This window comes from Acomys russatus, chromosome 7 (genome assembly GCF_903995435.1).
Source record: "Acomys russatus chromosome 7, mAcoRus1.1, whole genome shotgun sequence".
Classification (NCBI taxonomy): domain Eukaryota; kingdom Metazoa; phylum Chordata; class Mammalia; order Rodentia; family Muridae; genus Acomys; species Acomys russatus.
In genome coordinates, this window is record NC_067143.1 from 59,406,415 (window position 1) to 59,418,840 (window position 12,426).

The window sequence follows — 12,426 nt, forward strand, 5'->3', positions numbered from 1 at the left end:
CAGCATGAAAAACTAAACTAAGGGGCTGGGGGGAAAAACCAATAAAAAACAACTCAGGGTTTAAGAGCCTGTACTACTCCTGTAAGAGGGCTTGGGCTCAGTCCCAGAACCTACATTGGACAGTTCACAATAGCCTGTACTCAAGCTCCAGGAGACCTGATGCCCTCTTCTGGCCTCTGAGGACAGCTGCACTCAGGCACACAATCACAGACATAAACACACACACATACTTAAAAAAAAAAATCTTGGGCTGAAAAGTTGGCTCAGTGGTTAAGAGCACTTGCTATTGCAAAGGACCCCAGGTTCGATTTCCAGCACCACAAGGAGGCTCTCCACTTCCTCAGGCACCAGGCATGCATGTGGTGCACAGAGATACATGCAGGCAAAGTACTTATACACACAAAATAAAATAAATTTCAAAATATATTAATAAATAATTAAAATATGAAATTAAACAAATCTGAATTTAAATATCAATTCTGATAGAATAATCTAGCTTTGTTGTTGCTTGTTTTTGAAACAGGGTCTCTCTATGTAGACCACACTGGCCTCGATCGAACTCAAGAGATCTGCCTTCTTCCACCTCCTCAGTACTGAGATTAAAGGTTGTACACTACTATGCCCTGCTTAATCTAAGTTTTTTCTTTAAGTTTTTAGTGGCACTCATGTGTGTGTCTGTCATGTATGTTCATGTGCGTCTTGGGGGAATACATGTGTGTGCACATACGCGTGTGTGCATGAGTGCCATACATGTGTGGAATCAGATGACTTGGTACCTAGTCTCTTTACTTGATGGACAAGACTGACTCCATTTAAGATTAAAAATCAACTGGGTGGTGGTGGTGCACACCTTTAATCCCAGCATTAAGGAGGCAGAGGCAGATGGATCGCTGTGAGTTCAAGGCCAGCCTGGTCTACAAAGTGAGTCCAGGATAGCCAAGGCTACACAGAGATACCCTGTCTCAAAAAAAAAAAAAAAAAGCCATCTTGTTTACAAGGTCAAAATAAATTCTTTCCTGTTTTCTGTATATTTGGGTTTGACCATGTCTTGACCCATTTTTTTGGAATTTGACATGTTCCACACCTAACTTTAACCGTGATAAAAATGAGATGTTCTGCCAAATAATTTTTAAATGTTCTGCCAAGTTCCTATATAATCAAAAATTCTCGAAAACCCCTGAAGCCTTGAAGTTTGAGGGCTAAAATAAACCCCATCTTCTTCTGTGTTAATGCTATTTTTTACTTCAGGGAGATAGTTCTGTACGACAAAAAATAAAGCTTGCTTAATTTGACCAAAGAATTCAAGTAATGGCCTTTACTCTGTTTAGGAGATTAACACACTATTGAGCCATCTTTCCAATCCAATCTTCTTGAAGTAGGAATTTCTTCTAATTCACTGATAACGCTCGGGATACAGCAGAGAACAAATCAGCTGAATTATCCTAAAAATATCATACTTTGACTTGTATAAAGACTTTATTAGAAATTACACCTATAATTTAAATATGGGCTAGAGAGGTGGCTCAGAGGTTAAGAGCACCATTTGCTCTTCCTGAGGTCCTGAGCTCAACTCCCAGCAACTACATGGTGGCTCCTAACCATCTATAATGAGATCTGGTGCTCTCTTCTGGAGTGTAGGAAGAACACCGTATACAGAATAAGTAAATCTTTAAAAAGAAAAATTAATCTTTCAGCCAGGTGTGGTGGCTCACGCCCTTAATCCCAGCACTAAGTGAGGCAAAGGCAGGTGGATCTCTGTGAGTTTGAGGCCAGCTTGATATACAAAGCGAATCCAGGGTAGCCAAGGCTATGCAGATAAACCCTGTCTTGAAAAACAAAAGAAAACAAAACCAACAAAAAAATTAATCTTTTTACAATTTTTTTTCTCTTTGGATAAACAAGCAAACAACCTAAGCCTAAACTAAATAACAATATCTGAAGAATTCCACAAACTGCTATTTATTTTCTTTTTTTAAGATGTATGTATGTGCGGGGAACGGAAAAACAAGTGAGGTGATAACAATCAGGATGTAATCTGAATAAATTATTTAAATAAAATAAAACAAAATACTAGTTGGATAATTAAATTTAAAAAAAAAAAAAAAAAGAAAGATGGGGCTAGAGAGATGGCTCAGAGGTTAAGAGCACTGGTTGTTCTTCCAAAGGTCATGAGTTCAATTCCCAAAAACCACATGGTGCCTCACAACCATCTATAATGAGATCTGATGCCCTCTTCTGGCATGCAGGTGTACATACAGGCAGAATACTACATAAAGAATAAATAAATCTTTTTTTAAAAAAAAGATGTATGTATGTATACATGTGTGCACGTATTTATTCTATGTGCATCAGTGCTTTGTCTGCATGTGTATCTATGTAAAGGTATTGGATTCCCTAGAACTGAAGTTACAGATGGTTGTGAGCTGCCATTTGGGTGCTGAGAATTGAATCTTGGTCCTCAGGAAGAGCAGCCAGAGTTCTTACCCACTGAACCATCTATCCAGCCCCTAAAACTGCTATTTCTAAATGTGACGGCTGTCAAATTACAACAGACATGCAAAAATATTTCCAATATGCAAAACAATAAAGCAACAAGAGCTAGGCACAGTGGTGCATGCCCTGTGGGAGGCAGAGGCAGAGGCAGAGAGGCAGGTGGATCACTGTGAGTTCGAGGCCAGCCTGGTCTACAAAGTGAGTCCAGGACAGCCAAGACTACACAGAGAAACCCTGTCTGGAAAAACAAACAAACAAGGTAACAAGATTTTAAGGTTAGTACTGTCCCACTATATAAGGAGTGAGGCAGATGGATGGCCTGCCAAGCAAACCTGACGATCAAAGTCTCCTCATCAGAACACACATGAAGACGGAAGGAGAGAACTGACTTATGAAGTTGTCCTGACCTCCCTCCCACCAACACCCCCCACCCCACCCCCACCCAGGGAAAAACAGCAGCACTCAGTGTGTCCTCAGCTCACCTTGTTTCGGCATTCCTTCAGCAGGCCTTCTACAAACTTCCAGTTGGTTTGGGCGATGACTGATGGCGAGAGGTTGGACAGTTTGGGCTGACGGATGGTGCTGCCCATATTCCTGGCTTCCTGGATGTACTTCTACGTCAAACACAAAAGGCAAAGACCTTTTATATCCATGCACAGAGACCACAGCAACATTACTGGTGGGCTCCTGAGGAGGACACGCAACCCACACTTCTTTGCTTGGCTATACCTGGGCTCAAATACACATATGCAATTCTTGTACTAAAGGGAAAAACCAAAATAACACAATTTCTGGTTTTGTTGACATGGGTACAATAAATTACCTTTGATTTAAAGACACAAGTGGCAAAAAATAAAAATAAGGACACAAGAGGCACTTACACATGTGTGTGTGGTACACATGTGTGTGTACATGCACACACACACACACACACACACACACACACTAGCAGGCATATCCAACTTTTTGGAATTATAACATGACATTGTTCTCTACAAAGTTTATACTTAAGACCCTGCAGTGGAGTTACAAATTACAATAAACAAGCAAACAAACTGGTCTCACAACGGTTTAAGTACACTAGCAGTTTATGTTAGGCTGCATTCAAGGGTATCCTAGGGCACATGCAGCCAGGAATCCACAAGTTAGACACATCTGTAGTGAGAATTTTGGTTTCTTCAAAAACTCAGTTATGTGGCTATGTTTTTGTTTTAATCGCAGGTGTGGGATATGGGGCTGCTTCAGTTTGTCCACGGCAGCTGACTGTGATTTGGCTCATGCTCTGGGAGGGGTGTAATTTTTGCCAGCTACAGACAGTTGACGTTTGGAGTTTTGGGGATTCTTGAGAGGGTATAAATGTGAGACCCAGAGAGGGCCGGTGGCAGCTTCCCTGGCACTGCTTTGCTGTTGCTGGATTGCTGGTTGGAGAAAATCTGACAAGGAAGATTAGACTTGTCCCCAAAGAACGAGGCACCCCTAACCAGCAGGGTGTACCTCCTTCCCCTCTAACCTTCTTTCTTGCCTACCTACTGCTGGGGGCTTGGAAGGGATTGGGGTGGAGGATGACAGCTATAAGAAACCAATAAAGCGGAGCTGGTGAGATGGCTCAGTGGTTAAGAGCACTGTCTGCTCTTACAAATGGACCCAGGTTCAATTCCCAGCACCCACATGGTAGTTTCCAACTCTCTGTAACTCCAGTTCCAATGGATCTGACACACTTACACTAATGCATATAAATTTCTAAAAAAAGAAAGAAAGAAAGAAAGAAAGAAAAGAAAAGAAACCAATAAAGTAGCCAAAGCTCGGCCACACATGCCTGCTACCGTTTGTAAGAACTGCCGTGGTTGTGATGTCTCTTTACCACAACAGAAGTAACTACGACACCGTCCCACTCCTTATTCACATAAAGAAAAAAAAATAATAAAGCCCACGTCTTTTCTTTTGCTGCCATAAAACACAGGCAAAGGCCCCTTAATGTAGAGAGGGTTTATTTGGGCTCATAGATGCACATTACAGTTTACAAACAGCAGCAGGCATCAGAGGAAGCTGCTCTCAGCTACAATGAACGCAGAGCAAGGATGTGGCATGCCAGTGCTCAGTGCACTTCTCTGCTCCTACTCGATTCAGGACCAACTGCCGGGAATGGGGCCACACAGAGCCAGAGAGCCTTCCCACATCAGTTAAGGAAATCACAATAATCCCGCACAGACGCGCTCACAGGGCAGTCAAATACAGTCCCATGCTGGGACGCCTTCCCAGGTGACTCTGGACTGTGTCAAGCTGGCACTGAAAACTAAACACCACAGTCACCTGAGATACAGAAAAGACCAGGAAAAGTCATCTGCTCTCAAGATTCACAGGACTGATCTCAGTTCACTCTCCTCCTTTATATTTTAACAAAATCAGCTCCTTTCCTACCATACCACAAACAAAAAATCCAAATTTTAAAGGCATTTCTGCCAAGTTTCAGACTGGCATCTTGAAGCTTGTATTACAGTCAACAGGAAGTTAGCATGGAGAGCATACACAAGGCCATCGCGCAGCCACCATGTGGAAAACACGCTCTATTCTCTACAACTACACTCAAGCCTTCTCCACAGGGAGAGGGGAACCCTGAGACAGCCAATAATACTACACACCAGTGAAACGACATAAAAGGTGAGCGCAGCCGGACAGAAGGACTCCTTGTCATTCACATGGTGTCCTACCTCTCTCTGGTCATTGTCTAAGCGCAAGTGTTCTGTGTGCTGCTTCTGCCGGTCCTTCCGCCTCCACTGGGCAGGGGCATTCCTCTTTGTCCACCTGGCAACATCAAAAGAGGCTGTTAGGAATATTCATGACTGCAGGGCAGTGGTGGTGCACTCGGGAGGCAGAAGAAGCAGGCAGATTGTTGTGATTTGAAGGCCAGAGTGAGGTCCAGGACAGCCAAGGTTACCCAGAGAAGTCCCTTCTTAGAAAACAAAACAACACAAAAGAATATTCACTACTCTGTGAGTTCTAGGCCAACTTGGTATACACAATAAAAGAGACCCTGTCTCAAAAAAACAGCCTTAGTCCCAGCACTCAAGAGGCAGAGGCAGAGGCAGGCCAGGTGTGGTGGTGCACACCTTTAATCCCAGCACTCGGGAGGCAGAGGCAGGCGGATCGCTGTGAGTTTGAGGCCAGCCTGGTCTACAAAGTGAGTCCAGGACAGCCAAGATAACATAGAGAAACCCTGTCTCGCAAAACCAAAAAAAAAAGGCAGAGGCAGACAGATTTTCTAAGTTTGAGGTCAACTCCTCTACAATTCCAAGATTCACAGAGCTACACAAAGAAATTCTGCCTCAAAAAAATTAAAAAGGGGGGGAAATTTCCCACTAAAGCCAACAAGAGAAAGCTTATAATGTCTCGGCAGCTAGTGGTGACACAGAAAGCCACTAGAGACAAGACAAAGTCCTTGGGGATGAGCAGCTAAAAAAGTGAACGAAAAAGAGAACACTTCCAAGGAATAAGACATTAATTTGTCTTGAAATATCTACCAAAACTTCACATGCAAATACAAAAACTGTCTGGGACTTAATACTCACTCATCTCCAAAACTGAAAGAGAACCATCCGGCCAAGCTACCCACCTCAGTCCGGGCTCAGTCATCTCTAGCACCACTTTTTAAGACATAAAGCTAGAAGCTGTTGCACGGGGTTCTGATCCAAAGTCATTTCAACCCACCTGCAGTCTGGCTGTTTGCAAATTCTGGAATACCCAATTTGCACAGTGGAGACAAAAAACTGACAGACACTGCCTACATAGTGTGGGTCTTGCCATACTTGTTTTTTGCTTTTTTGTGCTTTTTTTTTTTTTAATTCTGAGGTCAGAGGCCTGGAGTACTTAAGAGCACTAACTAGTCTTCCAGAGGACCTGGGTTCAACTCATGGTGCTCACAACTATCTGTAATTCCAGCTCAAGGAGATCCAGTACACTTTTCTGGCCTCCAGTCCACAGTGGTGCACAGACATGGATGTAAGCAAAATAGTCACACATATAAAATAACAAATATTAAGAAAAATTCTGCCGGTGTGGTGGCGCACGCCTTTAATCCCAGCACTTGGGAAGCAGAGGCAGGCGGATCACTGTGAGTCTGAGGGCAGCCTGGTCTACCAAGCGAGTCCAGGACAGCCAAGGATACACAGAGAGACCGTGTCTCAGAAAAAAAAAAAAAAAAGAAAAACTCTGAGGCCTTTTGAGTATAGCGACTCTAGCTTACACTCTGGATGCCAGGGGCTGCTGCATCTGGTGGTAGGCTGGGGACTCACTAGGGTTTACTCACTTGTTGCTGGCTGGCCCAGTGCAAAGTACATCAGACTGTAGCTTAGGGAAAAAGCCAGGTTCATATTTTCCTTGTCCAATTTTCATGTCAAGTAGATGTGGATGAATTGCAGTGTGGTCAATTTTTGCCAGACGTAGCTCAATTGCTTTTTCTGAGTGAGATTTAAAAAAAAAAGAAAATCAAGTCAAACTTCTTTAGAAGTGGCTTTTTCACTTCTAGCCAAGATAAAGTAAAACAATTAATTTTTACCCTCCTGCTTGAAAACCAACAGACAAAATGTGACTTCCAAACACTGGCCATCAGGCAATGAGGGACAGGAAGTCCTTCACAACTAGAAATATATGAGTAATTCTTGTAAATGTCTCAGCTAACTGCCATGGGGGCACAGAAGGTAAACCCAGACAAGGTCTAGAGCAGCCCCAAAGGCTGCAATATGAGGCCAGCGGCGAGAGGCTTGCTCTAGTGTGTCTTTACTAAGATCTCCGGAAACAATGCACATTGCTGCCTCAAGTGACACCTTTTTTCCTGAAAGAGCCTTTAGGATGAGAGCTAGTTAGCTCTTCATTCCATGGCTTAGACCCTATATCCTGACAGACTCATGACACTACGTATACTAGTAACAGACAAGAGCAGCTCAAACCATGCTGCAGATTCAACACATGGACTACAGGTGAACCAACTGTCTCACTCTCACGCACACAGGTAGAGCCTCAAAGTGACCAGATCGTCACACTCGTCAGCTGTTCCAATGCTGCCATTTTCAAGGGTAATACAAGATGAAAAGGACAGGGAATCCTGCTTTTAAAACATTATTTTGAGCCAGGCGCAGTGGATACAACTTTAATCTCAGCACTAAGGGAGGCAGAGCCAGGCAAATCTCTGAGTTCGAGGCCAACCTGGTGTACAAAGCAAGTCCAGAACAACCAGTGCTATCATACAGAGAAACCCCATCTCGAAAATAATAAGTAAATAAATAAGTAGTTTTGAGTTCAACGCCAGCCTGGTTTATATAGCAGTTCCAGGCCAGTCAAGAGAGACTCTTAGCTCAAAAACAAACAAAAACAAAAGATTTCAAGACCAAAAGAAAACAAACAAAAAAGAAAGAAGAAAACAAAGCATGGTGATACTGAGAGGCAAGTGGAGCTCTGAGTTGAGGCCAGCCTGGTCTACATGGTAAATACAGAGACCCTGTCTAAAACAAAATAATAAGGAAGAGCATTGCAGGCCATGTGATAACATACTCAAAGGCAAAAAGAGAGAAAGAAGCACACGTTTAGGAAAGGGACATGTTAGCAATGGAGTCCCAGAGGAAAGAAGGCCTTACCTGCTTCATCCACAGTGGTACACTTCTGGTACATGGATGTCCGAAGAGTAGGTGTGCGGACATTCAACAGTCTGATCTTGTCTACCCTGGAGTCAAAGACCCGGAGGACAGGGTCTTTATCATCATCAGCATGACACATGATCTTGTTGTCAATAAAAGATGCAAACATCTGGGTCTCTAGGAATCTTGAGAGGAAGGGCAGGTAGGGCTCAGGCTGATCGGACAAGAAAGATGCCTAGTGGAACCAATCGGAAGGAAGCCGTCAACAACAGAGAAGACTATGGCGGCCCTGACTATCACAGGCAGCACGCCCAGGGCTGAAGACTATGGCAGCCCTGCCTATCACAGGCAGCATGCCCAGGGCTGAAGACTATGGCAGCCCTGCCTATCACAGGCAGCATGCCCAGGGCTGAAGACTATGGCAGCCCTGCCTATCACAGGCAGCACGCCCAGGGCTGAAGACTATGGCAGCCCTGCCTATCACAGGCAGCACGCCCAGGGCTGAAGACTATGGCAGCCCTGCCTATCACAGGCAGCACGCCCAGGGCTGAAGACTATGGCAGCCCTGACTATCACAGGCAGCATGCCCAGGGCTGAAGACTATGGCGGCCCTGCCTATCACAGGCAGCACGCCCAGGGCTGAAGACTATGGCAGCCCTGACTATCACAGGCAGCACGCCCAGGGATGAAGACTATGGCAGCCCTAACTATCACAGGCAGCACGCCCAGGGCTGAAGACTATGGCGGCCCTGACTATCACAGGCAGCATGCCCAGGGCTGAAGACTATGGCAGCCCTGCCTATCACAGGCAGCATGCCCAGGGCTGAAGACTATGGCGGCCCTGACTATCACAGGCAGCACACCCAGGGCTGAAGACTATGGCAGCCCTAACTATCACAGGCAGCACACCCAGGGCTGAAGACTATGGCAGCCCTAACTATCACAGGCAGCATGCCCAGGGCTGAAGACTATGGCAGCCCTAACTATCACAGGCAGCATGCCCAGGGCTGAAGTGGGACAAATCTTCTCTGAAGAGCCCGAGGTCTTTATGAAAAGCCAACTACAACCCTTCTCCCCTTTGTCAACTCTCACAAAAGTTCCGATTTCCTGAGAATCTGACTGACTTCCGGAGCCCGGACTTTCTGCTACACATACACCTTTTGACTAAAGGGGGGGGGGGGGGGGGGGGTGGCGAGAGGTGAATTTTCTAACAGTAATGATCTGCATGCCTGTCCCTATTTGGCATTCCTAGCGATGTCATCTGCAGTCACTTCTTCAAGATGTAACTAGCTCTCATCCATACCTCCCAGCAGGATCTCACTCACTTTATCAAAGTTCTGCATCTGCTCCCTGTTGGTGAACCAGGACTCCTTATCCTGGCTTGGCTGGATGACAAACACTTCATAATCGGCAAACATCTGAGTAAAGCGATTGGCAAAAACCTCCCGGATCTGAATATTCAGCTGGTAAATTCTCAGTTCTTCTTCGTCACACTGAACTTTGAAATCTTTATTGCTACTGTGATCTTCACGAACTTCCAGCTTAAAACGAAAAAAAGAAGGGAGGCAGCTGAAACTTTTATGCCAAAAAATACAATTCATTTGATTTTTTTCCCCCTATTGGTTTCTGTAGCAAATGGTGAGAAGGTGAGAACAAAAGAAAAAATGGGAAGAAATATAAAAGAAAGGGATTCTAGAAGCTAAGAGATTTAGCTTAGGGTAGAAACTTGCCTAGAAAGCAGATGGAAGTAAAGAGAGGGGAGGAGAGGAGAGATTCTGAGACGGCACTCCATCCACAGCCACCCAAGAACTAAGTTAAGCAGAGATGCAATCCCTGTGAACTGAGTGCCATCCAGCCAAGGAACAAGCGGAGCGAATCCCTCCCCAGCGAAGGCGAACAGGAGGTGGAGCCTGAAGTCAGAGCACCGGGTCACGTTCTGGCTCTGAGCTGCTCCTGGTATCACCTTTTTCTTTTTCTTGGAAGAGAATGTGGAGAAATAGATTGTCCTTTCTAAAAAAGAAATACATTTATCTTCCTAAATATTTCTCTGTTCAACTGGTATAAAAATCTGCTGTACTTTATAAAATCCCAGGCTTGAGAGGCAGAGACAGGTGGAGCTCTGAGGTCAAGGCCAGCCTGGTCTACACAGAGAAACCCTGTCTCAAAAAACTAAACACAGAAATGAAATGTGCATTCTGCTGACCTGGTTGCTTTCTCACCTCAATGCAGCTTCCCCAGGACAGCACCCTAACACAGATCAAATGTGTCCACAGCTTATTTCCAGCATCTTACTTTTTCCAAACTCCTACTCCAGTCCTCTGACCAAAGCTTGCAACCGGGCAATAGTTTCATTCTCCTTGAGGAGCTCGTATGAATGCAGAGGGGAGCCAGCAATGTTGCATTCCTCTTGTCAGACACGAGCTCAGAGGCTCGAATCCTCTTCAGTTTGAGGCGCTTTCGCTGCAATGGAGGTTCCTTCAGGGGAATCCCAAATGCCATGAGGATCTCAGAGACCTCCTGGACAAACTCCAATTTGTTGGAAATTGAGGCAAGTCCCTCTGGCAACTCAATGAAGTGGTTGTCAACATCCACAAAGCAGAGATTAGCCTGAAAATCAAAGCAGAAAGTGTGATTGGTAGAGAAGTTTTAGAAAGAACAATGAATAATTAAATGGCATATGCGAGACATGGCATAAAGAAGAGGGAGAAAGCAGCAGCACAGCCCTATGCCTGGAGCTCCCTCTGCTTTCTGAATATAAACCTTAGGCACGTGACACTTTGCGCAGAGGTAAAATGCTAGGGGAAACAGCTGAAAGTAATGCAGAGACCATGGTGGTGCTGTGGTTAAGCACACAGTTTCATAGTGAATGCTGGCCAACTGACTGACAAATCATGAATTCCACAGTAAGTCAGAAGAATGTCCAAGTCCAGCACCAGCACTTGAAGCCACCGTCTTCCCCTATGACCCTGAATACATTTGAGTGTCATCCCCTTCTAAACTTCACTCCTCATTTGAAAGATTTAATTGTTACAGTCCTTCCTCATGCTTCCTTCTGACCTTAAAACTGCATGGGAGAAGCTGTACAGTCAGTATTCACTTATGTTAATGGTAGGCAATTTGCGCTAACAAAGAACTTGTCACCATCTGGCTAGTCTTATTTTTACAGATGAAACTGAGGAGGGATGAGGAGGGGAAGAGAGGAGGAGGAGGAGATGCATCAGCTCTAGTCCCAGAACTTGGGAAAGCTGAGGCAAGAGGACGACTAAAGTTCCAGACCATCATAGGGCTATGTAGGTTCAGGACCTCTTGGAGTAACCTAAAAAATAAAACTTTAAAAAACCAAAAACCAAAACAAAACAACCTGACACAGAGGCCAGAGAGATGGCTCATCAGTCAAAAAACACTGGCTTCCAGAGGACTGAGCTTCAGTCTTCAGCACCCACATGGCGGCTCATACCTGCCTATAACTCCAGTTTACAGTAGACCTATTGCTCTCTTTTCGCCTCCATGGACACCAGGCACAAAAATACATATACACGCAGGCAAACCCACACTCATTAATTTTTAAAACCTGACAGACTAAGTGCATCCATAAAATCACTACCTGTTAGAGGCTGGGATCTGAGCTCAGATTGATGCCAGTCACTTACTAAACGCTCACTATCACCTCTATTGATTCTCAGAGGTCTTGCACATTTCTTGTTCAACTAAAACGTTAAAATTCTTATTCCTGTTCATTTTCCTGTACTATAAATAAGAAGAGCTATGTATATGCTTATCTTATTAACCTGTTTGACAAGACACGTACATTGCCTTCATTCTGATCTAAAGAGCTAAGGGTATTGCTGGGCAGTGGTGGTGCACGCCTTTAATGCCAGCACTTGGGAGGCAGAGGCAGGCGGATTGCTGTGAGTTCGAGGCCAGCCTGTTCTACAAAGCAAGTCCAGGACAGCCAAGGTACACAGAGAGACCCTGTCTCGGAGGGAAAAAAAAGAGCAAAGGGTATGTCTGTCTGACGTACATAAAAGATACCTGTTACAGAATTGTTTTTGAGAATTTATGTCAAAGATTTTTTATAGGATGTTTTCGTGTTTCTGTGAGTATGTACACACAAGCAAAATTAGAAGGCAACACTTGGGAGCAAGGTCTTTCCTTCCATCATGTTAGTTCTGGGAATTGAACTCAGGTTGGCAGGCTTGCTGGCAAGGCGCCTTTATCCACTGACCCCATATTGGCCCCCATTTTAACTTTTAATCTATGTGAAACCAGTTTCCTAGCAGCATAAGGTAAGAGTCCTTCTTTTGGC

The 12,426-nt window shown here is 44.6% G+C and overlaps 1 protein-coding gene across 1 annotated transcript in view; it reads right to left on the bottom strand.

The window, feature by feature from the left end:
• Dennd5a (DENN domain containing 5A) overlaps nucleotides 1-12,426 on the bottom strand; it is a 67,015-nt gene that overhangs the window by 18,484 nt on the left and 36,105 nt on the right. Inside the window, 7 exon segments of the mRNA XM_051149379.1 lie at nucleotides 2,976-3,107; nucleotides 5,202-5,295; nucleotides 6,797-6,947; nucleotides 8,121-8,355; nucleotides 9,446-9,661; nucleotides 10,444-10,520; nucleotides 10,523-10,727. Coding sequence (XP_051005336.1) covers nucleotides 2,976-3,107; nucleotides 5,202-5,295; nucleotides 6,797-6,947; nucleotides 8,121-8,355; nucleotides 9,446-9,661; nucleotides 10,444-10,520; nucleotides 10,523-10,727 — 1,110 coding nt within the window.